The 27,845-nt window shown below is 42.2% G+C and overlaps 1 protein-coding gene across 2 annotated transcripts in view; it reads left to right on the top strand.

Moving 5' to 3' along the window:
* Window positions 1–27,845, top strand: part of dntt (deoxynucleotidyltransferase, terminal) — a 101,013-nt gene that overhangs the window by 17,403 nt on the left and 55,765 nt on the right. For both annotated transcript variants that reach the window (XM_080481001.1, XM_080481000.1), the window contains exons 4-7: window positions 12,186–12,356; window positions 16,556–16,627; window positions 16,861–16,984; window positions 19,204–19,336. In XM_080481001.1, the coding sequence (XP_080337127.1) occupies window positions 12,186–12,356; window positions 16,556–16,627; window positions 16,861–16,984; window positions 19,204–19,336 (500 nt within the window). The remainder of the gene's footprint in view (window positions 1–12,185; window positions 12,357–16,555; window positions 16,628–16,860; window positions 16,985–19,203; window positions 19,337–27,845) is intronic.

Genomic DNA, 27,845 nt, shown 5'->3' with positions numbered 1-27,845 from the left:
TGTCCACACTGAACTGAAGTATTGTTGTTTATGTTTTGGCGCTATTCAAGCAAATAATGCGATTATCATATAAAAAAACGTACTCAAACATATGTATGTATATAATCTTTTGGCTTTGTGAAGAACATCTTATCAAAGTTTGATCTGAGAGAATCTGTTATTTGGCTCATAATTGTGGAGATAATCTAAATTCTGTCTTGAGAAAAGTCCATATTTTTCACATGTTGCATTGCTGGACGTATGGATCACTGCTGCTGCTTCATGGATGCTGTCAATAACATTTTCCCCTCGTTTGTAATTCAGACGTTGGCACGCTGTCGTAATGAAGTCTCAGAAAGATGCTCCAAGAATTTGACAGTTAATTCTTTATAAGCCAATAATATCAACACATAAATGTATTTGTCGATGTGCAAAGTCAAACACAGCTATTTGTCTTTGACCATCGTTGCGTAATTCTGATTGGAGCAGAGATTAGTCATCCGCTACATTGGTGCGTACAGTGTCACAGTCACAGTCACCGAGCAACCGCGATAATACGTGTTTGTGTCCTAAATAGATGAAAAAGGAAAGTCCAACATTTGCAGATGACTCAAGGAATCCAGCCTCGACTCCAGCAGCTTTTTTTCACAGTTATTCAATGTTGATACAACTTAAGAAGCTTTGCAGAATGCACACAGTAGCATGTGCGCCAAAAGAGGAATAACATGACTGTGGATGAAGGGCCGCGCAACTTTAGAAAGCTTCCACCGGCATTAAAACGGAATTTCTGATGATCCCCAAGAGCTCCCTAGAGCAGGTGTGTCAAACATAAGGCTCGTGGGCCAAGACCAACCAGCTAAAAGCTTCAATCCGAGCCACCAAACTACCCAGCAAATTATAAAAATTTCAAAGAAAACCTTGATTTGAAAAGAATATATTTCTCAAGAGTCGCGAACACAACACTGATCCTCAAACAGAGATCAGTGTTGCATTCGCTCACAGCCTCAAAGCCATGCTGTCAGGATGAGTTTGTAAAAACACCCATATTGCATCAGCCATAGGAGACATTTTTCTGATATTTCACTGTATTTTGCACCAGAAGGTTTCATTAAAGTTTGCTTTATTTTGAGATTGATTTTGTGATGAATTCGACATGTTCATCACGTCTACTCTGCACCATGACAAAACTCCGCAAGTTGAAATGTAAAGGCCACTAATCTTAGAGAAAATGTTTTATGTGAGAGGTTGTGGAGTGAATACAGACCTTTAACCGTATTGGACACCATTTGTACGAGGATGTGTTTTTTCTTCTTCTTTTCTTCATGTTCTTTTTACGAGCAGAACCAGGTCTGAAAGCCGGCCTCTCTCTACTCAGTTTAAAAAAAAAATAAATCCCTGACTTGTATGTCACCGGAATTATTTTCAACTGGAAACTCTGGCTGAGAAAACCTTCAGGAGAAAAGACAGTTTGCCATTTGAAAATAGAAAAATGACTACAAATGCCAGTATAACCTTTCTCTCCATTAGTAACTGCACATTACAGCAAGAGAAAAACCTGTTTAGAAAGGACAAGAGACTACGGTGCATTATAGCGGCTGGTTATATACCCGCTTATAAAAGCTTTTATTTAACAGGAAGCAAAAAGCAGAGCGACTCATTAAAGATGTTGAATTGTAGATTGGTCTGTTGATTCACTTCTGTTTATGAAGTCAGCCTAGGTGCCATGTAAACACTGTGAAAGTGTCAAAACATCCGACACTGTTGAGGATTTCACACAGCGCATTTTCACAGATGTGTCTGCGGCCACATCGTTCAGACTGTTGTGACTTTGTGGAGTTGGAACCGTATGCAAATCACCAGAGTGTGATTTATTAAAAAACGCAAAATGGAAGGAAAAAAAAGAAGCTGAATGGTTTTCACGACGACGAGGTTGAAACATCGGAAATAAATTACAGTTATAGTTTCTGACTTCATATATTTAAAAAAAATTAATGACGTACAATAAACAAAATCTTGTTTACAAGCTGTTACAATCCCAGTCAAACACAATGGAGGATCATATCTCCAAGAACAGACTTGGACTTTCAGTTGGAGCAGGAGGAGATAATTAAAGGGCTTTTTTGTCCAGAAGTTTCTACAACTTTATACTTAAAAGTAAGACCAAACTAACATTTTCTGAATGAAATGTGTATCTCATGGTCTACAGACTGTTTTAATTCACTCGTTTTACTATCTTTAAAGTCAAACTTTAAAATCAGCTTTGGTTTCTTTCCTCCTGGTGTGTCGGTGAGTTTTGATATTGTTTTTGATAATTTGATATTTTGATATTCTATTTTATTAATGTTTTATTCTATTTTGAGTGGAGCTACTGTAAAGTATTTCCTCGTGTGTGTGTGGTTTTCATTCGGGTACTCCCACGGCTAGCTCAGTTGGTAGAGCATGAGACTCACAATCTCAGGGGTAGTGGGTTCGTGTCCCACGCCGGGTGCCACCTTCCCGTGGGCTCACCACCTGCAGGAAGGTTCTTAAATGGTGCATTGTGATCTGGGTGACAGTGCTCAGACTGTCACCCCCGCGACCCGGAAACAGATAAGCGGAAGAAAATGAATGAATGAATGAATACTCCCACAGTCCAAAAACATGCATGTGATTTATGATCATAAATTACCCCTCGATGTGACTGTGTGTGGTTGTCTGTATCCCAGTCCAGCCAGTGATGGACTGGTGAACTGTCCAGAGGGGTTTTAAAAAGTTTTGGACTGGGTTTATGAACGTTTTCGGTAGTTTCCAACTGAGTTTAGACTGGTATTGTACGGTTTTGGATTGGGTTCGGACATGTTTTCAGGAGTATAGACTGGTTTTCTATAGATTTGACTGGGTTTGCACAATTTCTTTCTTTCTTTCTTTTTTTTGTAATTTAGACAGCGTTTAAGCTGGTGTTATAAAGGTTTTTTTGAGTGGGTTCCGACAATTTTTCAGGAGGGTTTTTTTGTACTTGGTTTGCATACATTTTCAGGAATTTTGACTGGGTTTAGGGTTCAGGAGGATGAGTGAATGAAACCATATATTGGATGCAAAAAGGATTTATTTAGAAAAGAAGAGATCTCACATTATCACACCGACAGACACACGAGAAAGAGCCACACTGCCTGAACCTCCCGGCTCCCCTCAAGGTGACACCAGCAGCGCCCACCCCCTTTTAGACAATTCACTCATCTATTTATTAGAGCCAAGGTCTGAGAATGAAGCTGGTTGGAGAAAAACAAAGTTGTATATCCTTGAAGACAAGACAGCTTCGACACTTGTACCAACAGAGTAGACAGATATATATATTATCGGTCACATACCTGCACTCAAAGGTCACAGGTTACAGGCAAAATGCATCAACAGAAAGGAATTTCTACTTTATGACATTTGCAGTGTGTAAGAAAGACAGTTACTGAATAACACGAAAAGATATCCATGTTAAGTCCCGATTACTATTAACAATGCGGATAACTACAGTGGTTTGCACTGAAAAACCATTAGTGGTGCTCCTGATAATCAGTGCTTAGTTAGTGCTTGGTGATTATCATAAGAAAGATATTTTAAAATCCCCCTTTCACTTGTGACAGACATTGAGTATTAGTACAGTCATCACATATGTGATAAGATCATGATTATAGTAAGTGTTTAAATGCGCTAAAATAACACGTTTAAATTAGTATTACTTGCCGTACGAGTTAGTGAAGTAATTCTTTGGCACTTCTGGCTTCTAAATGATGTGATCCGTGCTTCTGGCTGCATGTGTGGGAGGCAGGGATGCATGAGACAGGCAGAGGAAGTGTCGGGAGGAAACCTGCAGTGATGTTCAGGAAGGAGGGAGCATCCGGAGGAGGAGGAGGAGGAGGAGGAGGAGGAAGGTGGTGCGGAGTGGCGTCCTCCGCATCATCTCGGCACCCCGGTGAGGTGTCAATCATGCGTCTCTTCACTCCACAGCCATGCTCTGTTGATTTATTCATCCCCTCTTCCTCTTTGTCCCTCAACATCTCTGGCCATGTCTGTCGTCCACCACCTGGATTTTTCCTGCCTATTTCTTCTTTTTTTTCCCCCCAGACTTAACACCTTTTCCTATCACCCTGTACAGACTGTGATCTGGCTCACTCTCCTTGTCATGTTGCCCTCTCTGTATCTGTTAAAATCCCTGCTCTATTTACAAGAAGAGCTTACACCTTCTCCCTTTTATAAAAAAATAAAAATAAAAAATCTACTTAGCCTCGAGTCTTGCGCTGTCATAATTTTATCGTAAGCCTGGCGCACGCTGACACAAAAATTGACATTTGTGTCTTGGCTGATTGACAGGCGGCCTCAAAACACTTTCCTCTTGTTGTGCGTGCACACACACACACACGCACACACACGCACACGCACACGCACACACACGCACACGCACACGCACACACGCACGCACGCACGCACGCACGCACACACACACACACGTACCTTGACTGAGAGAGAAGCATGGAAGCAAACACATTGACAAGACTAATGAGTGCACGGGGAGAAGGAGTTGGCGAATGGAAGTGGTGTGGGAAGAAAACAAGCTAAAGGTCCTCAATTTGTTTCCCTGCAGCACAACTTCTCTGATGTATCGATAAAAAAAAAAAAAAAAGCCACGCATGAGAAGACGGGTGACTGGAGCGCTGAACCCTAAATATATCAAACCTATTCCTTCCCTCAGTCGGTCCAGTTAACTTGAAGAGGCTTACAGCAAAAACTTAAAGGATCAAGCGATGGATCAAACTGTTGTGTTTGTTGTTTTTTTGTGGGGGTGTGTGGGGGTGTAGTGGTTTTCACTCTCACAGCAGGATGGAGACGGGTTCAATTTCCTGCTACAGGCTATTTTATGTCGAGTTTACTTAGGTGTTCTTTCTGTATTTTATTTAGTTTTTTTTACTGCTTCCTCTCATAGTACAAAAACACGTTTGTTAGTTTTATTGGTGACTTTAACCATCGGTACGAATACGTGCATGATTGTGTCCCTTTGTTCTGGCTCTGGACTCGATTGTTGACAAGTTGCTTTGGATCAAATCCAGCCCCCTGCAGATCTAAGTAGGATTAATGGTTTAGAAAACTGTCGAATATATAAAAACTAGGAATGCACCGATAAGAGTATTGGGTCTAATACTGCATGGAGTAGCCTAACATATCATTTGTGTATGTGTAAAATAGACAAAGGCATTTAATAAGTATTCATATCGGTACACAATATTGACAACAGTTTGTATTCATACTTGTGCTCATCGTTTTAAAAAGTGGTATCGGTGCATACGTCATAAAAAACTTTTCCTTAAATTTCCTTAAAATCTGGTTTTAGGGAAGGAGCCGGGGGAGTCGTGACATTTATATGTGTGAAACCACACACAGACACAGACACAGACACAGACACAGACACAGACACAGACACAGACACAGACACAGACACAGACACAGACACAGACACAGACACAGACAGAAGCACACCTATACAGGTGAGTCTACTCACATTAGTGAACAGATGGGGAGGGAAACTTGACAAGTAAACCACCTAAAAAGCAGCCTAAAAATATCTGCCTTTGTAAAACGATGGCAAAAGTCGCTGCCCCTGTAGCTCTGCTGCACCGGATCCAAGTAGAGAAAACAGCTTAAGTGCTCCAAACACACAGCGAACGTCCAGTCACCACCGGATGAAGGGAGACGGGAAAGACTCCTCCTGACTGGCTGTGCAGTTCCATTAAGTGTTTGTGTCATGATCTGTTCGTATCCCCCCACCGGAAAAAAGCTGTACGAGGGGAAACACTGAAATGTGACCGATGTCGAAATAAATCCAGAATTACAGCTGCTTTAAACTAAAAAACATATAGTGTCACCAACTGTTTTGCTTCAGGAGTCTGAAAAGTAGTCAAATCATTTCTAAAATATTCTGGAACACAAGAAGTCTCACGTTGAGCAAACTGTGGCATATTAGAGAGTAGCTTTAGAGACGAAATGCAGGAGAGTTTGACGGCGCTCCGAAAAGAAATCACTGTAGATTTAATGTTGCTTCTCCAATTCTAAAAAAAAGTTAAAGATCTTTTGTGAAATGTGCAGTGATGTGGAAAATCTTTTAAAACTTATTTATCACGCAGTACAACACATACTTCAAGTATTAAAAAAAAAATGCAGTGTTATCTAAACATTGTTGTGTTAATGTGAAATGTTTCTTAAACAAAAAATGCAAAAACAATGCATTTTCACATGAAACGTTATGGTATGCAACTCAGCACGCTTCATACAGTTCCTTTGTCATTTTTTGTAAAAGTCTTCCCTAATTTAGAAAAAAACAATAAAGCTCAAACCTTATACCACATATGCATTGTTCCAAAGTTCAGATTTGAGTACTTCTAATTACTTTCATTAAAAAAAACAAAAAAAAACCCACACGCACAAATTAGTTTGCCCCATCTATTGCAATTTGTTTTCAACATTTGAAAAATGGACCGACTTTTTGGGGAATTGAGGTCAAATCCAAAGTAGCAAACGTTCCAGAACGACGTTCGCTCCTCCATCATTAGATATGGGACAGATAAAATCCATCTCCGGGATGTTAATAGTGTTAAAACTCTTCTCAGTGGGTCCTCTGACCTCCTTTCATGGTTTCTCTTTGTGCATGCGGCGAGGCGGGCTGCTGAGCGAACATGACTCGCAGGCATGTCCGTGATATCCGGTGGTGGGGGGTAAATCGCCATGCTATATCAACGTCCCTCCCCCCACCACACGCCAGGCGCCCCCCCACCATCGCCCCCACCTCCACCAGAAGCCTTAACTCCTCATTAATTAGATAGACGCATATGTGGGGTGGATTTTGGAGCCTGCAGCACCGACACCACACAGCTGCTACGACAACGTGACAGCTGACAGGACTTTTACAGGATGGTGTGTGTGTGTGTGTGTGTGTGTGTGTGTGTGTGTGTGTGTGTGTGTGTGTGTGTGTGTGTGTGTGTGTGTTCTGTTTTTCCACAGGTGAGTTGATGGAACGTGACAGTTGTTAAATTTCTTTAGATTCAAATAAGTGCTTTAGCATTTTGGGATATTTTCTTATTTTCTGCCACAAGTTGAAAATCTTTTTTTTTTTATAAAAAATAAAAAGCTAGTCATGATTCTGTCTTCCTGTTAAAGACAATAGAGTGTTCCCTTTTTTCTTCTCCTCTTCCCACACACTGATTCCTGGAGAAAATCTCCTTTTCAACTGTATAATTTAAAAATTAAAGTAAATATTTGATGTCAGATTGTAGTGAAGTGGATTAAAGAAACCGTCACTTAATGTACGGCTACAATAAGACTGTTAAGAAGGTTGAGTCGGACTCAAAATGAAAAAACAAAGTACTTCATGAAAAGCAAAACAAGCGGAATACAAAACCCAAACCTTCAGTTTGATTTAGGACTTCTCCAGATAATCATCCAGCGCTGCTGTAATCCAGGCGAACATTTAAAATGCAAGTGAAAATTGGGGCTGTTCTTCCACGGATGATCAAATAACGGCAAATAACGGATGACGTTGCACGACAACATTGTTCGACTGAGCTGTTTCATTTGCAGCACTTTGAAATCTTCATCTGTGAACCTGCAGAGAGCTGAGTGGAGGAGTGACAAACTAGTTGTAGTTCAGAAGACTTTTACTCCCTCCGTTTGAAGACAAATATCTGTACATCCTCTTCCTCATATTTTTCAATAAACGAGGACGATTCAAAGTTGTGATGAACGGCTGAATGAAACAACTTCCAGAATAGCCCAGCAAGGTTATTACCATCTTTTAAAGACTAAATAAAAAATACGTTTGTTTCGGAGTTAAAACTTCAACCTCAACTTTACGTTTTTGTTTCATAAAAATTTCGCGTTTACACGGAAATAGCAGAAACGCTGAAAAACGATGTGGTTACGAGGCAATGAAAGTTTCCCACAGACAACTTATATAAAGTTCAGAGAGGTTATGAGCTTTTTTTTTTAAGTTTGTTTCTGACTTAAAACTTCAGAAGTTGAATCCTGAGCCGTGATAATTTTTACACTCATTTATTCACAACAAGCATAGTTTTTTTAATGACAATACTTGTTCTTTATGACACCCACCACCAGTATGCTGTAGTTCGACTTGTCTCATTGAGTAAAAGTCTTTCTTCACACATATCGTAGGCATGCTTCATCTTGAGTAAAGAATTCAATCAGTTTTTGGTTCCTTTTGTGGCTCCAGCATTCATTGGTTCAGACTAAATTTAATAACGTGACAGTAATTACAGGATTAGCACCGCTAGCACTTGATGCTAAAGAGAGCTATAACAATGAATAGAGAATTGAGGGCATTTCTGACATATCCTCTATAAACTCCTACCTGTAACGATTGAATTTTCTGTCACCTCACCGCCTCTCTAGAGTTTGGAGGTCGCTGCATTTTCACATACTGCCCATCCTTCCAGCAGCTGTCGACATTGTGGAAAATAATGTATCTGCCTGCGCTTTCACTCTGCAAGAAATCCATGTCCGCCTCGATGTTGTGCCCTGGATAATATCATTATGTTTGGATAATCCACATTTTACAGTGTGGCTGTTATTTCTAGGGAGTTTCTAGGAGCGTAGAACCTCTGGTACAAGCACTTCCACACACACAGCCCTGCAACACATTCCAGAGTGGCCTATCACCTTCGTAGTAACAAGCTGCTCGGAGAGCCTGCCTGTCCGTGTGTGTGTGTGTGTGTGTGTGTGTGTGTGTGTGTGTGTGTGTGTGTGTGTGTGTGTGTGTGTGTGAGTGTGTGTGTGTACCCTTGTGTGATGTAAAAGGGTCATTTCCTTCCCGTGTGCTGCTGGAAACGGGTCAGCGCGTCTCCTGGGTGAGCCGGACTGAAGTCTGCTGCTCACTGACCCGAGGCTGCATGTCTGCGCGGGGCTGCGGGTGGTGCAGTGACCTCGAATCGCGGCTCGGCCGGAGGAGAGGAAACACCGAGGCAGGGGGACGTGCCGGAAGACTTTGGTTAATGCCAGTTGGTTCTGCATTCAGCATGTCTCAGCTGTTCGACCCCGCACCGGCTCCGGGCTCCGTGTGCCGGCAGGCTGGTTTTTCTGCCGTGTGACATTTCACTGATATCACTTCTTATTATTGTAGTCGGAAACATCACCGATTCATGAACTACATAAAGGGCAATGTGGAAACACGCTGGAGTTAACGTTATATGAAACGTTGACCCAAATGAAGAATAACAGACTAATTTCTTTGCTCGTGGAGAAGAAGGCACTGCACATCCAGAGGCTGAGAGCGACATTGACTGGAACAGTAGCAGCAGAACTTTGATATTTCATTCATGTGTTTGTGTTACTAAAAATATGTGCCTGATTAAAGTTACAACTTCTTTAAAGAAGTGGTGTTGGGCACGAGTTACCAGCACTGCTACAATTGTTTGGAGGGAAACACCAAAACACCAATTTCTGCCTAAAACTGTGGGAAGGAGGGATGGTAAAATGAAAGTCTTTGATCCATCCCTCTTTTTCCCACCATGATGTATTGGTTTTTCCACAGCATTTTAGTTGCAGTACTTAATTTCTCTACACGTGTTTGTTTTTAATGCCTTAAAGCCGGTGTGAGAGTAGAAGAAAGTATACCTGCAACTTTATTCCAGGTTGTTCTGATTTACTTGTACACAAGTGCTCCCTATTGTAGATAATGGCCACTCTCGCATTGTTAGTGCCTCCTGCTGCTCTTTATTCCTTCAGCCCGCTCTGTCTCGGAGCCGTTTGAATTGTTAGTCATAACCCAGAAAATAAGCGGGGCTTGTGTGTCTGATGAATAGCTGTGGTGACGACCATCCGACGTTTTCCTCGGTGACATGTTTTTCCTCTCCGTTCTGCAACAATAGCGCTTCACTTCAGCGGTCCAGCCCAACACGGTGCCAAGTGCTCCGCCGCGTGCCAGTATGCTCTGCTATTAGAGAGCGTGGCGCTCAAGTTGTTCCGTCGACTACTTTTCTCTCACTTCATTCTCGAGAGGTGCAAAATTAGACTTTGAATGTGAAAGCCGGAGAAAAGTAACAAAATGAATGCAATTATTTGTTCTTTTTTCCTCGCTGGGTGAAAAGTAAACAAAATCTAACACGTTGAAAAGACAGAGCCTGTTGACAACGGCAACAAGGCTTTTTAAGTTGGTGAGGGAAGAACCATAGGGTGGCTTTTTAAAAAGCACAAAATAAGAAGAAGTTACATTTTCGTCAACAAAACTTTTTTTTCTCTCGCTGTAAGTCCCACCAGTTTTATTTATTCTTTGCCAAAACTGTTTTTGATAATATTTACGATATATTGAAGGTTGCAAAAAGCATCTCTGATATGACACAAACATTGACATCACGGCAACTGTAACTGTATTTAGTTGCAGCTTGCTGAGTTTTTGGTTCTATGAGAGGTAAATAAATGTGTTGCTGTACCGGGAGTGAGAACTAACCTCTGAACAACCTTTTCAAGTGCAAATGGGAACGTTTATCAAATTTTGTCCGCTACTCGGGGCCACTGAAAACACAACCTTTTGAAGACGGCTTCCAAGGTGGACGTTTTTGAAAATGATCTGACTGCTGCTGTGCATTTGCACTGCGACTGTAGTGATTACTTCTTCTGCACATGCGCAAGTACTTGGACAATAACAACAATGGCGGCCTCCTGTGGCCCGACATGAACACGACATCGTTGTCAGTGTTTCTGCTGTTTCCATGTCAACAAACATTGTTTTTACAAACGATGCAGTGTAAACGGAACTTTCTTAAATGCTGATATTGCGCATGCGGACTATGTTGGTCGGTTGCACTAAACAGTTCTGCAGCTGCAGTTGAACTCTGGTGCGGTACGAATATGTTGTGAAAGTAATTGTAGTAGACCGTGGATCGAATTGAAGCCGTGAAGGCTCTACTGTAGTCGGATGTCCGATGCAGATTGTGTTGCACGGCTTTATGTTCATGCTCTCTTTGAGAAGGGCTTCAATTGTTCCGTATGGTAAAGCTGCATAAAGGAAATATATGAGAAAAAAAAAGATCACCTCTGTAACTACGTGATTTTGGCACCAAATTACTGCAGCTAATTTACAATTTGGTCTGCACCACTTGCACACTTTGATCGGCACCAACTGGAGTGGAACCAGCCTGATCAATTTGATGTGATTCGAAACGTGAATCGTCTGTATACGCTGCTGCTACAATGACTGTTGGTTGCATTAGTCGTGAAGATGGAGGCTGCTGCTGAACACGGTCGCACTTATAGTTGTTTCCAGTTAAAACCGATTTTTTTTTTATATATGCGATAAAATCATCATAATTGATTGTTGGAAGCTCTTACTTGGAAATTCTGTTAAGTTTCCATCACAGAACATTGAGTAAATATTAAAGCAGCAGTGTCAAATCATTGGGACACATTTATGTGTGTGTTGCTGTTTTGCTATTAAATAACGTTGCTGTTACTCACGTGTACTGTCTGGAAGTTCTCACTTAAACAAAGCGAACAGCATTGTTGAGGAGGAAATGTACATCCCAACCAAACATGGCTGCTGCTTTTGGTTCCGCGGGAACAAATCCACAGCTTTTCACCCACAGCCGTCAAATGTCAAAGTTGAGTATAGTCAAGAGTTTGAAACAATGTTTGAACTCTCCAGAAGGGTTCATTCGTCCTGCGTCCTGGCTGTAGCCCGTTAGAGCAAACATGGTGCCCCCCCCCCCCCCCCCCCCCCCCCCACACACACACACACACAAAAATCCCCTCAGGGCATCCCCTTGTGAAGAAGTGGAAAATGACAGGTTCGCCTCTGGTGTTCACCAGCCTCTAATGTCTCTGCCCGGTCATCCAGAAGGAAAGCAACATGCAGCCGGTCTTACTGTATGGGAGCGACGGCTGGGACAGGAGCAGAGACGCAGAGGAGTGATGGAGCATGGAGGAAGCTCCTGTCCCTGTCTGGTTCTCTCTACAGGTCACTGCCTCTCACATGTGAATGCACACCAAACACACTTTGCCTACCCGATCCTTCCCTTCTCTTCCTTTGTTTGAACACGAGTGGTTCATAAAACCATACAGCTTTCACATGCTACGTCTTACAGGTGGACGATCTCTTTTTTTTTTTTTTTGTCTTCTCTCCCACCGCCACATCATTGTTCTATCTTCCATGACCTGCCCTCCCCTTCCTCTCTCTGCAGGATGCTTTTGAGGTGCTGGCGGAGAGATACGAGTTCAACGAGATTCACGGTCGATGCCTGGCCTTCAGGAGAGCCTCGTCTCTCCTGAAGAGTCTGCCCCGGGCCGTACGATGCCTGGGGGACACAGGGGGTCTGCCCTGCCTTGGGGAACACTGTAAGGCCGTGATGGAGGCAAGTCCCAGATTGTGCAATGTTGTCATGAAAAATCATTTAAACCCAGAAAGCGGCACTATATGGAATGAATTCATGTATTGAAAAAAAGCTTTCAATTTAAAGTGTTTGCCACCAAGAAATGATGCAAAGGTTAAGACCTTGAATTTATTCACCTGAGATTAGTGACACACGAAAAAAAATCAAACCGTAAACAAGACTATAGACAAGAAACAGTGGGAAACATGTAATATGTAATCATGTAATGAAATCTTAAATCAGATCTTGGCATAACTAAACAGAACTGGAAACTCATAAACTCATGAAAAGCAGATGTAGGATTAAACCTATGATTACATATGACAGTATGGACAACCGGGTAAGAAGGACGTTATTCTACACGTTGGAAACAAACTGGACAGTAATCGATGCTTCAGTGTCCCATTGTCCGGTTATCGCCATTACTACACGGATCCAGAGGATCCAGAGGGATTAGTCAAGAAACACCAGCAGCAGTCAGAAACATTGGAATCCAAAATCACAAAGAAAGTACAGGGAACATGAGAAAGCTGCGGGATGTCTGACTGCCAACAGACAAGAAGATCTAGCGTCGGACACACGAGGCACAAGAGTTTCAACACACATGGAGGAAGTGACTCAGGCGGAATGCGTTGAAACAGTCAGACACACGGACGAGGGGAAGAACAAGAGAACGGAGAAAAGACAAAACACTGAGTAACAAAATAGGACAGGAAGTGACAAAGAGGTTAGTGACGCGGATTTAACACAGAGACAGATGGAGACCTGATACGACCGACAATCATTAGAAATGTCTTCTAGTATTAAGTATAAAGTATGAATAAGGTAACTCTACAACCTCCTGAACCACCACATTTACTGATGTTTACAGATAACTCCATTATATCCAGAATAAATTAGGAAAACTGACAGATCACAAGGTCATTTAAAGTTCCAGTTTTGGTTTGGGGGTGTAAATCTGGACCATCAGAGATAAAAAGGTGATATTATCAATGAAATGACCAGTAAAGTACAAGTCAGAGAAAGTGAGGCCCCGTTGAGAGTTGAAGCATATTATGACTTTCTTTGACAAGTGCAAATCTATTTTCGACAACCTCATTGCAGACAAAACCTCAGACCCCCCAGAAATCTCTGGTGCCCCACCCAAAGGGGACCCTCGCCCCAGATTTGGAGCCACAGTCTTCGTCAATATATTTTTTTACATGAAGGATTTAAAGGTGCAGTGTATGACATTTTATGACATGCGTGCATTAGAATTTGAGTTTTGTCCCTTTTGTCTTTACGCAGTTGTGCCAAACATTCAGTCTGCCATCTTTCTGATTGGACTGAAGGACAGACTCGATGCTGGATTAACAAAACTAGACAGGCAGCGGCTTCCTTGTTAGCTTTTTAAACTCAGTACCGAGGAGCAGAGCCCAACACATAAACATTAGTGGAATGACAACACGACTTATTTAGAAGTTTAATGGCTGAAGTTTTTTTTCTAAAAGTTTTTCCAGAAGGAGACTCCAAAGTGAAACTTCATCTTGTATGACACATTGGCTGTCACATTTGAAAGTACGTTGAGTTCAAGCTTTCAAAAACATATATATATATATATTTATAAAAAAAACAAAAAAAAAACTGTTCCATCGTAGACAGACAGGCACGCAGAACCAGCTCCAGCCTGACAGATACCAGACACATTTATTTTTCTGCTTTGAGGAGGTAAAAAGTCTCATTGGGTCACTTCATCCTCCTCGCCTAGAGTGGAGCTCAGGGCAGAAATCGTGACACGCTGTCAGGCAAAGTGTCGGGAGATGTTTGCTCAGAGAGAGCGCAGGGTCCCTGCGGGATAACAAGGTGAGTCTCTGACACAGTCAACCTAACATACACGCCGAGCGACTTCCCGATTCCGTCAAGAGTGCCGGCGCCGCCGAGGATTCATTAAACTAAATAACATAAATGTCTCAGGTACAGAGGGACACAGGCTGACCTCTGCTCCACGTTTCTTCTTATGCAATCAGGTCTGCCGCCGGGTTTGTCTCTTTGAACGGATCGCCGCTCAAAACAAGAAAGTAACATGACTCGCAAAAACAAACTGAAACCAAACGGGGTAAAAACTAAGCGCTTGATGTGCCCGTGCACATTGGAGTGACACTGTCAGCGGAGAATCAAGCGCTCGCTGCTGACTGAACATCCAAAGTGGGGTTGGAGATATAAACCGACTGACATGAAAGTCTGGGAGCGCCGAGGCAGAGTTTAGGATGAATAGTCACAGTATGTGTGTGTGTGTGTTTTTTTTTTGTTTTTTTTCTCATGTGTGTGGGTTTTGAGAAAGACAGAGTCAAGGCAGCATGTGAAGAAGTGAGTCAGTCCCCAAGCAGGAAGTGTGTTGAAGCATTATCACTGCGTTTTTGAGGTTGGCCTTCGCTGGAGGGTTGTAAAGCAGAGGTGGACGGGCGGACGCATCGGTGAGCAGTGGAAGAAGCTTCAGATTCTCCTGCGCTCACAGTTCACCGACTCATTCTCACGGGGTGACATCTCTTTGAACACCAGCACATGATGCTGCCAGATATCTGCTGAATGAAGCGGGCACATTGGATTAACTCCACATTAAAACATTTCAAATGATTTTCAAAGCCGTCAGGTAGAATTACGGCTGTGTGAAAAGTGGAAATCACAATTGATTTCCACAAATGTAAAGAAGCAAATGAACAAATGGGTAAATCTGTTATTGTTGGTTAATTTATAAGATTACTCGCTTGTGTGAGTCCACAAGACCTTTGAAGGTGTGCTGTGATACTGATTTTTAATTCCTTGGACCACTTTTGATAAATACTGACCACTACAGCCTGTCAATCAATGACTATGAATGTCATACTAAGTACATCGTTTCAGTATTTCTTTCGCTTTTGTGTAAATTGACATGGTTTTCAAAACGACGCTGCATAAATGTGAAACTTTCCTGAAACAAAAATGCAAAAACAATTAGTTTGATCTTGAAACGTTGACGTGTAAACGGTTTTCTATATGACATCCAGTTCAAATGACATCGGTTTGACGTTAGTGTTTCAACTCTGTTATTAGTTAGGATGTATTTCATCCATCCTGATGAAATTAAATGAAAAAACACAAAAGAAACACAAGAAAAGTTGGGATTGATTAAAATAAACTGGTGAAATCTTGCACAGTGTGATTAATTAGCAATAGGTCAGTGACAGTGAGTCACTGTAAAGTATCAGCCACAAGACTGTTGGAAAAATAGAAATTTGACAGGAACAGATAAATGTATTGTTTATGTTACATAATCTTGCATATGAAATCAACACAATTCTCACTGCCGACGACTTCGAGCGATCCTGGAGTCCTTTGTTGGTAAACACAGTCTACAAATGCAATTTAGAACTCAACTATGCAGGGAAAAAAAAATATGTGTGTCATGAATCTCCTTTATGGGAAGGCCTGAGTTTCAAATCACATTCTTCATAGATTCTAAGAGGTTTATGCATATCATTAAAAGCAACCTATGATCTGTTTCGTTGTATTGTTGTTTTGCGCCTCTCGGGCCACCGTAGGTTTAAGACCTGTAACCAGCTGGAAACAATGCTCATGTCCCATCTTCATTGCAATAGTAGAGTTTGTGTGATTTGCATTTTATCACTTTCTGTTCTAATTTACATTTACACAACTTCCCAACTTCTCTGGAACCGAGGTAGTAAAACACAAACACAGAAACTCATCTTCTCCACTTTTACAATTTCCCCCCAATGGAAGATATTAACCAGATAACTGCAGCCTGATTTCACACCTTCGCGTAATGAAGACGGTTAAAATGTGACCAGCAGATTAGCAGTGCTCTGCTGAGAGCCGCAGACAATTAAAAGAAGAAGCAAAGTTGTTTCAGAGCAAACAATGGAATCGAGGGAAAACATTACCTTGGGCATTTTATGAATGCCATAAAAATGAGTATTAATCCCAGGCCCCGCAACAACAAAGTCGTTATTTCTTGAGAAAAGAAATGGAAATGAGAACACCTGATTTAAGTGGAAATGGTTTTAAAATGTGCAGCGATTTGGGGCTATTTGTTAATAGTTGATGGAAAAGACACAAGGGAGGAGGGGGGGGAGGAAGAAAAACATGGCAACGCGAACGCAGACATCACTCGCCTCGATAATATCATCCGCTTTAATGTTTTGTAGGAGATCCTTCAATGTGGCCGTTCTTTTGAAGTGGAGAAAATACTCTCTGATGAAAGGTATCAAACTCTGAAGGTCAGTGGATGAAAAACAACTCTGGTACTTTGTTTGCTTTTCTTACTCAGGAGCTTTAAAATGGTTCTGATAAATCATTTGCATGTTCTAGCTCTTAAGGACCAAGAGCTCCTAAACAACCTTTGAATGCATGCTCTACCCCCCCCCCCCCCCCCCCCCCCCCGTTTCTCAGAAAAAGCCTGCCATTTGGAAACGTGTTTTCTTGATTGCGTCCTTACCTCGTTTCCTGCCAGCTGTTCACGAGTGTGTTTGGGGTTGGACCGAAGACGGCGGAGAAGTGGTACCGCGGAGGGCTGCGCTCTTTCAGCGACGTCCTGGCGGCGCCCGGCATTCATCTGAACCGGATGCAACAGAGCGGTACGTCAACATCTCACCATCACCACTCTGCCGCTGCACAAATTACACAAGAAGAAAAAGAAGAAAAAAACCCCAAAACTCTAAGTTTTTGTCCAAGACCCAGTCATTGAATTCCTCTAGAGGGGGAACGGCGTCTCATTTGGGACCTTTTTGTTTCAGTTCTTTCTGGTCCCAAACTGGGCCACTTATGTAGCTGTAATGTGTTTTCTCTGAAGTCAGATTAAATCAGCAGGGATTTTACCCCCAAAAAATACTAAAATCAACCATTTGAGTGTGTGTGTGTGTGTGTGTGTGTGTGTGTGTGTGTGTGTGTGTGTGTGTGCGTCTGTTGTCCCCCCCCCCCCCTAAATCAATGCCTAGTGACTGCCATCATCAATCAGGGGAGAGCGTTCTATCACAGTAAATGCCGCCAAAGGTCTCTGCCTCCCAGTGGGGGATTCCGGTTGGGTTGTCATGTCCGTGGTTCATATATTGGAAATAAAATCTGTCTATATTTTTGTGGTCACTTTAGTAAGTTTTGATTTAGTTTTAACAGAGTTGGGATGATTATGAAACTTACATTATTGACTTCACTAAAGTGGTCAAATTTTTCTCATTATTCGCCATGAATAAATTGTCGGTTGTGTCTAACAATTATTACCTCATAAAAGAAGTGATTCACAGAAGGAAAAGAGATGGTTAAAGAAAAAAAATATACTTTCAATACATGTTTTCCGAACTACTGAAATCATAATTTCCATACAAAGGCTGCTAAAGTGATGCAGAGGAACAATAACTCAAACAGAACCCCCCCCCCCCCCCAAAAAAACAGCTTTTCATCAAGATATAATTGTTCTTGAGGAAAATTCAAGTGAAACTTATGTCTCGGCCCTCAATAGTAGTGCAAATCTTTCTTGTGGCCCTTTGGGAAAATTACTATAGGGCCTTAGTGTTGTACGATAATCTGCTAGCATAAACTCGTCCTGGTATTTTGCTCGCTTCTGCAACTCACGCCTCACGTTCCATCGTTATGAAGGGAAATGTGCCAGATAAAGAGTGTGTTGCGTCCCGTTAGTAGATCAGCTTCCACAAGTGTGTCCCGGCAATATCAAGGTTTATTATAACTTTGTATACAAAACATGCTCCAATTGTGATGGAATTCCCTCAGGGCATCCTGAAGATAATACGGCACTGAGTAATGCAGGACGGCTGAAAACATAATGCCTCCAACCTCCAAATGTTGCTGGGTAAAGGCATTAAAAGAGTCTGAAAACTGAAGGAGTGTGCAGAAGAGGTACCTCAGTGATTAGTCTCTGGGATGATGCAATGCTCAAATCTGAAGGAACTCGCTGAGTGCACGGAAACAACAGAAGTACACGAGCGGCCAGACGTGCAGATAACGCCCGCTTCAGTTGTTGCAGTGACAGAGATCCAGCAAAGCGCCTACACAACACAGACACGCTGTTTTCATTGGCCTGCATCATTCCTCTTGCCTCCCGGGATGTTTGCAGGATGCACATACGCTGCACAAGGTGGTAATTGAAACATTATACTGCGCTGCTCGCAGGTTTCCTCCCCTTCACTTTGATACTGAATCTGATGATGCATTATTCTGACAGACTTCTTCATCAAACTGCTCACGATCCATCATTCAGAACACTGCGGTCTCCACTCCGTGCTGAGAAATAATGCAGGATTTTGACACGGGAAATGTGTTTGAACCCCAAATCTCTCTAAATCTTAAAGCAGGAGGCGGTTTCGCCGCCACGCGTATCGTTTGCGTGTGGAGTATGAATTCGGCTTTTTGGCATTTAATAAGCAAGTAGCTAAAGGTTATTACTCATACTTGTACTCATCCTTTAAAAAATGGTGAGCAGGCGATCAGTGCATCTCTAATTAAGAACAATGTAATACACAGGCAGATTGTTTCCGTCGGATATGGAAAGAAAGGAGAATGAATGCAACACAAAGACAAGAGAACATACAAAGTGAAATGCCTGAAATACACCAGATGCCCATCAATCCGTCACTTTTGATTTAGCGTGCTTCCCGACAGTGGCTGGGCTCCTCCCGTGTCTGCGGCAGGCGTACGGCTGGTCGTCGCCTCCTATCAGCCGGCAAGAACATATCCCATTTTTACCTTACTTTTAATTCACCCTGACTCTCCACCTCCCCAGAGTAAATGGCCGTGATTGATGGCTGGCTGCTCGACTAACAACCACGTGGTCCTCTCCCCGCAGGTTTTCTGCATTATGGAGACATCTCCAGGGCTGTCAGTAAAGCGGAGGCCCGAGCCCTGGGGAACATTATTGACGAAGCTGTCCATGCAATCACACCGGACGGCATACTGGCACTGACAGGTGGCTTTCGCAGGTACAAGACTTGTCTTCTCCTTTCAGTGTTGATATCGGAGATGAAATAGAACAGCACTGCTTTTTTATTTCTTTATTTTTGGCTTTTTTTCACCCCCACTGCTGATAAGTCTATACTGGCGATGCACAAAGACATTAGATGAATCTCAAGTGGTCCGCTCGTCTCCCTCGTGGTTATTCCTCATTGTTATCGACTGGCAGAGTGCGGGAGTCACACGGCGAGCGTGAGGGAAGAGGCGTTAGAGCTGTAGGTGCCTAACCGCATCCCGCTGTTTGAAAGAATTATTAGATAAAGTGGATTAATTTGACATTTAACGCGGCAGATCATCCCTGCCTCATTCGTTTGTTCTTGATAGCACCAGAAAAAAGGCCTTGATAGCGCTGGGCAATCATGCTTCGCATTTACACGAAGACATTCAAATGCATTACGCTGAGTGCTCTCGGGAAAACTTCCCGCTGAGTGCAACTATTTGCTCACAGCCGGCTCCTCCCTCCTTTGCGACTTCTTTGTGTTGCCCTTTTTAATGCGGACTGCTTTGTGCCAGAGCAAGCGTGCTGCACTCTGCTCTGTGGCGTTGTAAAATTCAGCCGCGACCAGTGGCGTGTGAGGTAAATAATTCAAAAGCAGCCTGGCGGTGAGGACAGACGTTCGCCTCTCAACGGGGCCGACGCAGCCGCCACAGTTTAACTGAGGCTTTTTAATGGCGTCCAAGCTACAAGCGTTACATGCTGCCAGGGGTCTTCTCAAACTTACTTCTGTTTGTCTGACTTATTTGTGTTTGACAAATGTTTATGCAAACCGTGTCAGTAAAGGGCTTTTTTGAAAGAGTGATTTGGAGTAAATGAAAAAAAAAAAAGTGTGGTAACTAGTTTTTTTTAATATTTTTCAGTCAGGAATTCACGCGGTCATAACCTTCATGATTTGACTTCAAGACTGCTCCTCTTTACAAAGTTTTTTTCATTAGTTATTCAAGGTCAATGAAAACAGTATTTTTATTTCACTATATTAAATTTGTTTTTTTGAAGCTACAAAGTAAAAGCTATATAAATGTCATATATCAACTCTCTTCCTAACTCTGCAAAATGATCAATGGAGTCTGGACCTCAGCCAATACATGAACGGTTCTCAATATTTAATGATTAATGTTGTGCGTGTATAGGATTTGTTTGTTGGGCCGATGACACAGTTCCTCCTCGGTGGACAGTAAAGATGAATCTTTTTCTGTATTATCACACCACTAGTTTGCTGGCAGCCATGTTCAGTATTCCAAATAAGTCCTTTTTTGCAGTGATTCCCATTGCCAATTTCTAACCTCTGTAAGTGTAGCCACGCCCCCACTGGCCTTATGATTGACATCCTTGCCTTAAAACCAGGAAGGCTTTTTGTTTACCCCCCCAATGAATGTCAGGCGCCCCCCAGTGGGGGTTGAGAATCACTGCTTTATTGGATGGAAATGAAGGCAAGATTGTCACAAAGAATTATTCCCAGTTGAAGGATTAATCCAAATCTGTATTTGACTCCATAACTATTGACTTTAGGACAGGTGGCAGTACAAGCAGTTCCTCCGTGAGGACACACTGTATGTCACCTCTAAGAAGGTGTTAATTAGTTATTATGAAGTATTTAACTGTCAACCATGAAATCCACAGGATTTCAGTTTCTTCATAAATAAATCTATTAAAAGTCCACTATAGATTCAATTAATGTAAAGCCTGAGTCGCCTCAATAGGCACCAAGAAAAACTTTTCAGGGGCAATTCTCGAATGGCTTTTGAACCTCGAGCATTGAGCTATTTTCTGTGATGTCCATTTTCAATATTTGCCCGTGTGGATGTTAACTGCAAACTCTCTCCTCGAGGATCAGATATAATGCTCACAGTTGCTCCAGAAAACATCGATCAAATCTCAAAAATGGTGCACTTTTATGAAAAAGTTGACTTTGTGTGAGCGCCATCCGTGCAGGGTTCGAGGAAATTTGAAACGGTAGGTGGCATATTAAACAATCTTTTACTGCTCCCGAATATGTAGTGTCTTTGAAATATTTCCAGTTTCATTTTACTGATTCAGTCAAAAACTGCAAAAGTATAGAAAAAAAAAAATATCTTGTGTGATCCTCTGCTTTAATGAACGTTGTTTTTTTATTCAGTGCTGAGCTTTGTAAGTGTGCCAGATGTCTAAAGCCCTGTTTACACGACGACATTCCCAAGTGAACATGGAAAACTTCCGTTGCATGTTTGTGTTTGTTTCCATGACAACGGTGCTCGGAGCCATTGAAAATAGAACTTTTTGAAAATGCTCCAACTGTGGAACTCCATGCAACTTTTTCCTTCAGGGCCTCAAAGACCAAATTATAAATGTGGAGTTTCCTTGAGTTGAAACCGTCTCTTATGTCTAAACTTCGTCATGATGCTTTTACAGTGGTTGTTTTACGAATTTTACTACTTTGACTCATATGTTTTTCTGTTTTCTGTTTTTTATTCTCCTGTTAAACACGTAGTGTGTAATCAACTGTCATACACCCAACTGCCATCAACTCATCGACTAATGATTAAAATTACATGTCAGCACATCATTTTCAACACGTATTAAATTAGCAATGAGATTCCTAAATACGCACTCATTACACACCCGTTGGTTGCTTCAGTTTAATGTTTTTCGCTCTCATTTTATTATTCTACTTTACATATATTTAAAGACTTTTCAATGGTTTTGACATTTATTTATGTTTAATATTGGTTACTGGTCCATCTTTTTGTAGCTGCTGGCCTTTTCTTGTTCAAAATAAGTTATTGTGTGTTCCATTTTGTCTGTACCTCCGACTCTGTTGTCACATTTGGGAAATTCCTATATTACTTTTTGTTTTACGTCTCTTTTCACTCCTCATTTTAGTCGCATCTCTCTCCACGACATCATTTTTTATTCCTCTATGGCGATGCCTTGTATACCTGTTACCCTTATATTTACTCGCTCCCATGAGTTGTTGGGCCCATGCAAATCTCTCTGTCGCACTCTGAATCCAACATCTGCACCTTTTCGTTTTAACAAGAAGAAACAGTCCAGCATCTCTCCTTAAAGATTAAACAGCCTCACTTCAATGCCCACACGTCGGCGTATAATATCTCATATACTGTATCTCAGTGGATGTGAGTTTCTTGAATAAAGACGGTATCAAACAGCAAATGGGGAAGGGAAAATTTTTTTTTTTATGTTTTATCTTCAAAAGGATAAATGACAGCTGGAATTATGTCTGATTATGTAAATAACATCTCCTCAAGGGGAAAATGTAGTAAGAGAAGAAAGTGATTAGAGCATCGTGGATAGTTAACATCAGGAATGGCGGGGAGGAACTGCTCGAGATTTATGAGCCAGGACTCTGCAGCAAAGTGTAAAGGGGGCCTGCGAGAGAGCTTTTATGGCCTCAAACTTCAAGCACACGTCTACTTCATCTCATATTTGGCGCAGACTGTGGGAGGATTATGTGAGACTTAATTGGAATCACGCGGAGCCATAATTGAAGAACGATGACTCGTGCATCGTCGGTCTGTTAAGTAAGTCATTTACCTTTATCTGGTTGAAAAGCAGATTCCTCCAGACATGGTTTAGAGGCAGCGGGAGGCCATATAGCTCCTCTATCGCGCCAAAATAAGTTCATATGCTCTCTTAAGATGCCGGCAGCAGTACTAATAATCTGCTAATTCTCCTCAGTGTCACATATTTGAAAATGTTCCCTTCTAAAGTCCTGTCAAAGCTCGATTTAATTACCTATAATTTGCAGCGTGATGTTGAGTCTCTTATTAGCTTCATCTTTTGCTGCCGATGGCCCTTGTCAGAAATGGAAGCACACATTTGCTATATATATATATACACTTAAATAGATTTACTCAGTTTGGGCTAGTCTTTCATCTCTGGGTGAGATACACAAAGACATAACTTGGCACCCCAAATTTTCACAAAATAGGCGCAGCGGTAAACTCCAGCCGTCATCCACTTCAGAGGGAGGCAGCGTTGCGAGGATTTGTTGATGCCACTGACATTAGCCTCATTGAAAGGACATCTGTGGAAAGGCGGGTGACAAGTCTTGAGGCGGTTTTGTTGGGTGGAAGAGGAGGAGGAGGAGTGGATTAAAAATAGATTAGGCTTGGAACCCCCCCCCCCCCAAAAAAACCCCAACCCTGCTTCTACCTTCGCCATGCGTGGAAGACTCGCGGAGCACTCTATTTACTCCGAGTCCCCGCTGCGAAACTTATTTAACATTAGATTGTGTGGGAATATGACTGAAAGTGACAGCCACGGGGGGGAGGCGGGGTTATGTCTACTTTCAGATCTTCAAATGTCGGACCCGGGAGGGGGGGGGGAGTGGTGTATGTGAGTCACCATGCATTGTTTACTCTGACCAACAGCTGAGATATTCCTTATCAGCTCAGTTCAGGGTGTCGTGGTTTTTAAGACCGACTCTTTTATCAGCTCGCTGAGGGAAACAGCGGAACAGGCCCACAAATGCACACTGCTCTTTTCCTTGTTTTTTTTTTTTTTTTTTTTTAATCTCTTATCTTCCAGCTTATCACCTTGCTTCTCGGTGCTGCTGGAGACATTCAGATCAGAGGGAGCTGATATTGTGTGATGCACAGCTACAAATGAAGTTTTCCTTTTCCCCCAGACCAGAGACTCTTTAAGTGCTGCTCTTCCTCATGCAGATGGCCACATTCAATGAAACCTTCCAGCAGCAGCAACACTTCCCACATCTGTATTATTCATACGCGTGTCACCTTGTCATACGCACAAATTTGTAAATAACCATGTATATTTTATGGCCTTTTGTGCAGAAAGCCTCAATAATTGAACATTTTTCCCCGCACGCAATAAAAGAGTAGACGAAGGCTAAATTCACATCAGGTGTTTGTGCGATGTGCAGCTCAATATAAAAACACACAAGCGTGTTGTTGTGCACGCTGTTGTTAACGGACCCATCAGAGCTTTAGGTTTTTTTTTTTGTTTTTTTTTCTTCTTTACAGGCGCACCTCCTGCTGAGCAGCAGCGGAGGGCTTAATGCTAAATAAAAGTGTTCTGAAGGCGCACCATTAGTGGCGAGGAATAAGACGAAGAAAAATCTGCCTCTTTGCTGGAGAGAAAGTGCCTCATGCGCTGTCGTCGGCTTTTCTGCTGAGTGAGGGGGAATTAAAGGTGCCGTGTGCTCTGACCTGACAACGCTTTTTAACTCCGGTGCAATCGGGAGGAAGCCGAGAAAAGAAGATATCAGCATCAACATTGGCATTAATTAAATCAGGTTTGCTGTTTTTAGAAGTTGTGGCTTAGACTGAACTGACTCATCCTGACAGTCATCTGAAGAAATCACACTGGGGACATAACATAATGTGACACATAATACTCTCAGGGATGTGCCAGGGAGTTTTTACGAGTGTGAGTACTCCGTGCAGTATCGGCCCCGATACTGGTATTGGTGCCCTAATGATAACTGCAGGGCGAGATAAGAGATTGTTCTCATATAAACAGAGTATCACGTCAACAAAACCCTCATTCTTTATTGATCACCTGCGAAGTGTGTGCAGAATGGAAGTGCTTGGAAGTTATTTGACTTTATTCAGGATGCGAGTACATCAGGCCCATAATTGTCAAGTTGAAACCACTGCATGGACCCATTAACTCTTTGGAAAACTACTGTCTGTGAACACACGTCACCACAGGGTGCTCAATGCTGAAACAATAAAATGTAAATAAATAAAATATAAAACCCTTCTAAAAACCATAATCCATGAGCGTGCCGCGGTGCATTAATGCAGTAGGCATGTGTTGCACATCTGTGCGGACTCCATTAATTCTGAACCATATTTGCAGGTCTTGAAGCAACATATGCTGACATCCAGGAGACATCTGTTGCAGGAAAGTCCTTGTTTATTCCACCCAAACCACGTTTTGCATGTGTTACACCAGCATGGCTTCCTCGTATAAGAATCCAGGTGCTCATGAGCTGTTCGCTGTCCACACCCATCAACCGCTGAAGACATTACAAACCAGGAAGAGGAACCCAAAACTCAAGCCACATTAGGAGGGATTGAAAATCGAAAATAAATCCCAGCGTCTTGTTTTGTTTTTGTTCAAATTAGTTAAGAAATATGTGGAAAATAGATATGAACAGTTTATTGTCACATTTAAGTTCCAAAAGAGTTTCAGGATTTCTGCATTTATGATGCACAATATTTGGGTTCTGTACCCACATACTTCATTTTTTCTCAATAGATAGATTCAACTAAAGAGCATCAGATTCTATTGATAGAACTATTTATGAATTGCGGTAATGGAGAACACAGATAATTCAGATATACCAGTCAAAAGTTTGGACACACTTTCTCATTCAGTCGTTTTTCTATATTTCATTTCACAAATGATCTACACTGCGGATTAATAGTGAAGCAATGGAACTTGAAAAAAAAGTGATATGGCAATATGTAGTAAACACAAAGAGTGTTAAACAAGCCCAGATATTTTTGTTACATTAGATTCAACAAGCTTTTTCACAGCAAAGGAAACATTCAGCGATAATTTTGTCCATTGCTTTTATGAAGCAATATTCTATGTAAAGCTCTCCGTATTCTCTCGCTGTTTACTCAGCGAGTTTACTTTCGTTTAATGTCACGTTCATCCTGCCCATATCATAACAACACTTAAAAACTATGAATTGGTCATTTAAAAAAAACAAACATATTTTTGAATAAATACATTTTTTTAAATATAAATGCTAAACTTTTTGTGACATAAATCAATTAAATGCTGACACACTTATTCACCTATTTAAAAAAAAAAGTGATGCGACCTCATCTGTGCTGACCCCCCCCCCCCCCCCCCCCCCCCCCCCCTTGGATCTCTGCTGTACGACATGAGCGAATCAAATCTGGAAACTTATAAATTTTGAAAATATTCTCAGACGTAAACACTGACCACACTAGCTTCAGCCGTCCTCATGAGAAAAGATGTCGACTGGTACTGGATATGCATAGTACCTTATTTTCCCATAGATAAGCAGTATTTGATTGTTATTTCTATTTATTGTGCCAAGCACCCCCGCCCCCCCACCCCCTCCAAAACATTTCTCTCCGTCTCTGTTTTTTCTTGCTCTTTTTTTGCTATTCATGCCATACATTTATGCTGCACACGCGAGTAAGATTTGCCAGCGCAGCAGAGGGCCGAGGCAGTGAGATTCAGCTTAACAACTTAAGCGCACGCTACAAGCTGGAAGTGTTGCGGAATCTCGGCTTGGCCAATTAAAAGTGTTGGGGAGCTTCGGAGGGAAGTTGCTCACTCAGCAGATGGAGATCTGTGATGCATTCTCAAACAGCCGTGTCCTACCAGTCAACTCATTAGAGAAGCGTTTCCACATAAATACCAGCGAGGATAAACACGGCTGTGAAAGCGAGTCCTCTCACGGCGTCTATTATTTTAAAGGGGGGTAAATTATATACAGCCGTGATGCAAATTAAATGACTGCAACTGGAAGCGGCATCTGCCGGGTGAACCTGTGAGCCGGGCCCCCGTTCCGTTAATGCCACGGGGGAACATCCTCTCCGCCGCTAACGCTAACCATTAACATTATCATGCCTTGCGGAGCGCTAATAGCTGTTTTCGAATACTTCTTTAGCTCCCTGAATTAGCCGCAGTGACCTTTGAAGCTTTCCCACGAGCCATCTGCGGCCTTTAATGTCGCTTGCTCTCGCCATCCGTCACTCATTTGTTAGTACCAGCGAGGAGGGATCAAGGCGCCGGGGCCAACGTGGCTGCAGATGCTTCAACCCCACCCCTCAACATTTATGGTCTAATTTGCTTTGTTGTTCGCTGTAAGGCCAATGCTTCCGATATGGCCTGTAGTTTATCAAGGGGTTTGTATGTGTGTGTGTGTGTGTGTGTGTTTGAGTTGGTGATGGGTAATGATCAGTTCGAAATGATGCACAGCCTTTTGATAGGTGGCGGCTGGTGTGGGCCTAATCTTTGCTTGCAGTCAATGTCAGCACACCAGCGCTGGTGGTTTGTGTGGTTTTGCATGTGTGTGTGTGTGTGTGTGTGTGTGTGTGTGTGTGTGTGTGTGTGTGCTTCTTTCGTAACGGTCGGAGGGGAAAAGAACTGTCATGGGAGGCTCTTTCTTTAATCACAGGAAGCCTCTGTCGTTTCACGGCTTCCTTCTGACGTCCTGCACGCTCTGAGTCGAACACCTCTGGCAGGAGGTCAGCATATCACAGAGCCCACACACACACAGCTCATATTTTTAAACATGACACATTTACACTTAAGAGCAGCCTCCCTTTCACAGCTTAAACAGTACGTGTGTGTTGCTGCTTCTTTCAAGTAACTTTTTTTTCCCCTTGCTGTTTTACTTGGATGCTAACAAGCACAACAAATGAAATAGTTGTGACCAGTGGCGGCTGGTGGTCTTTTTTAAGCTCATAATTTTCAGTCATTAACAAATATGAGCATATCTAAGCGTTTATAAACCACAGCAAATT

Source organism: Lipophrys pholis, assembly GCF_963383615.2.
Source record: "Lipophrys pholis genome assembly, chromosome: 15".
Classification (NCBI taxonomy): Eukaryota; Metazoa; Chordata; class Actinopteri; order Blenniiformes; family Blenniidae; genus Lipophrys; species Lipophrys pholis.
The sequence above is the reverse complement of the archived record's forward strand: the minus strand, read 5'-3'. Positions and strand labels throughout refer to the sequence as shown.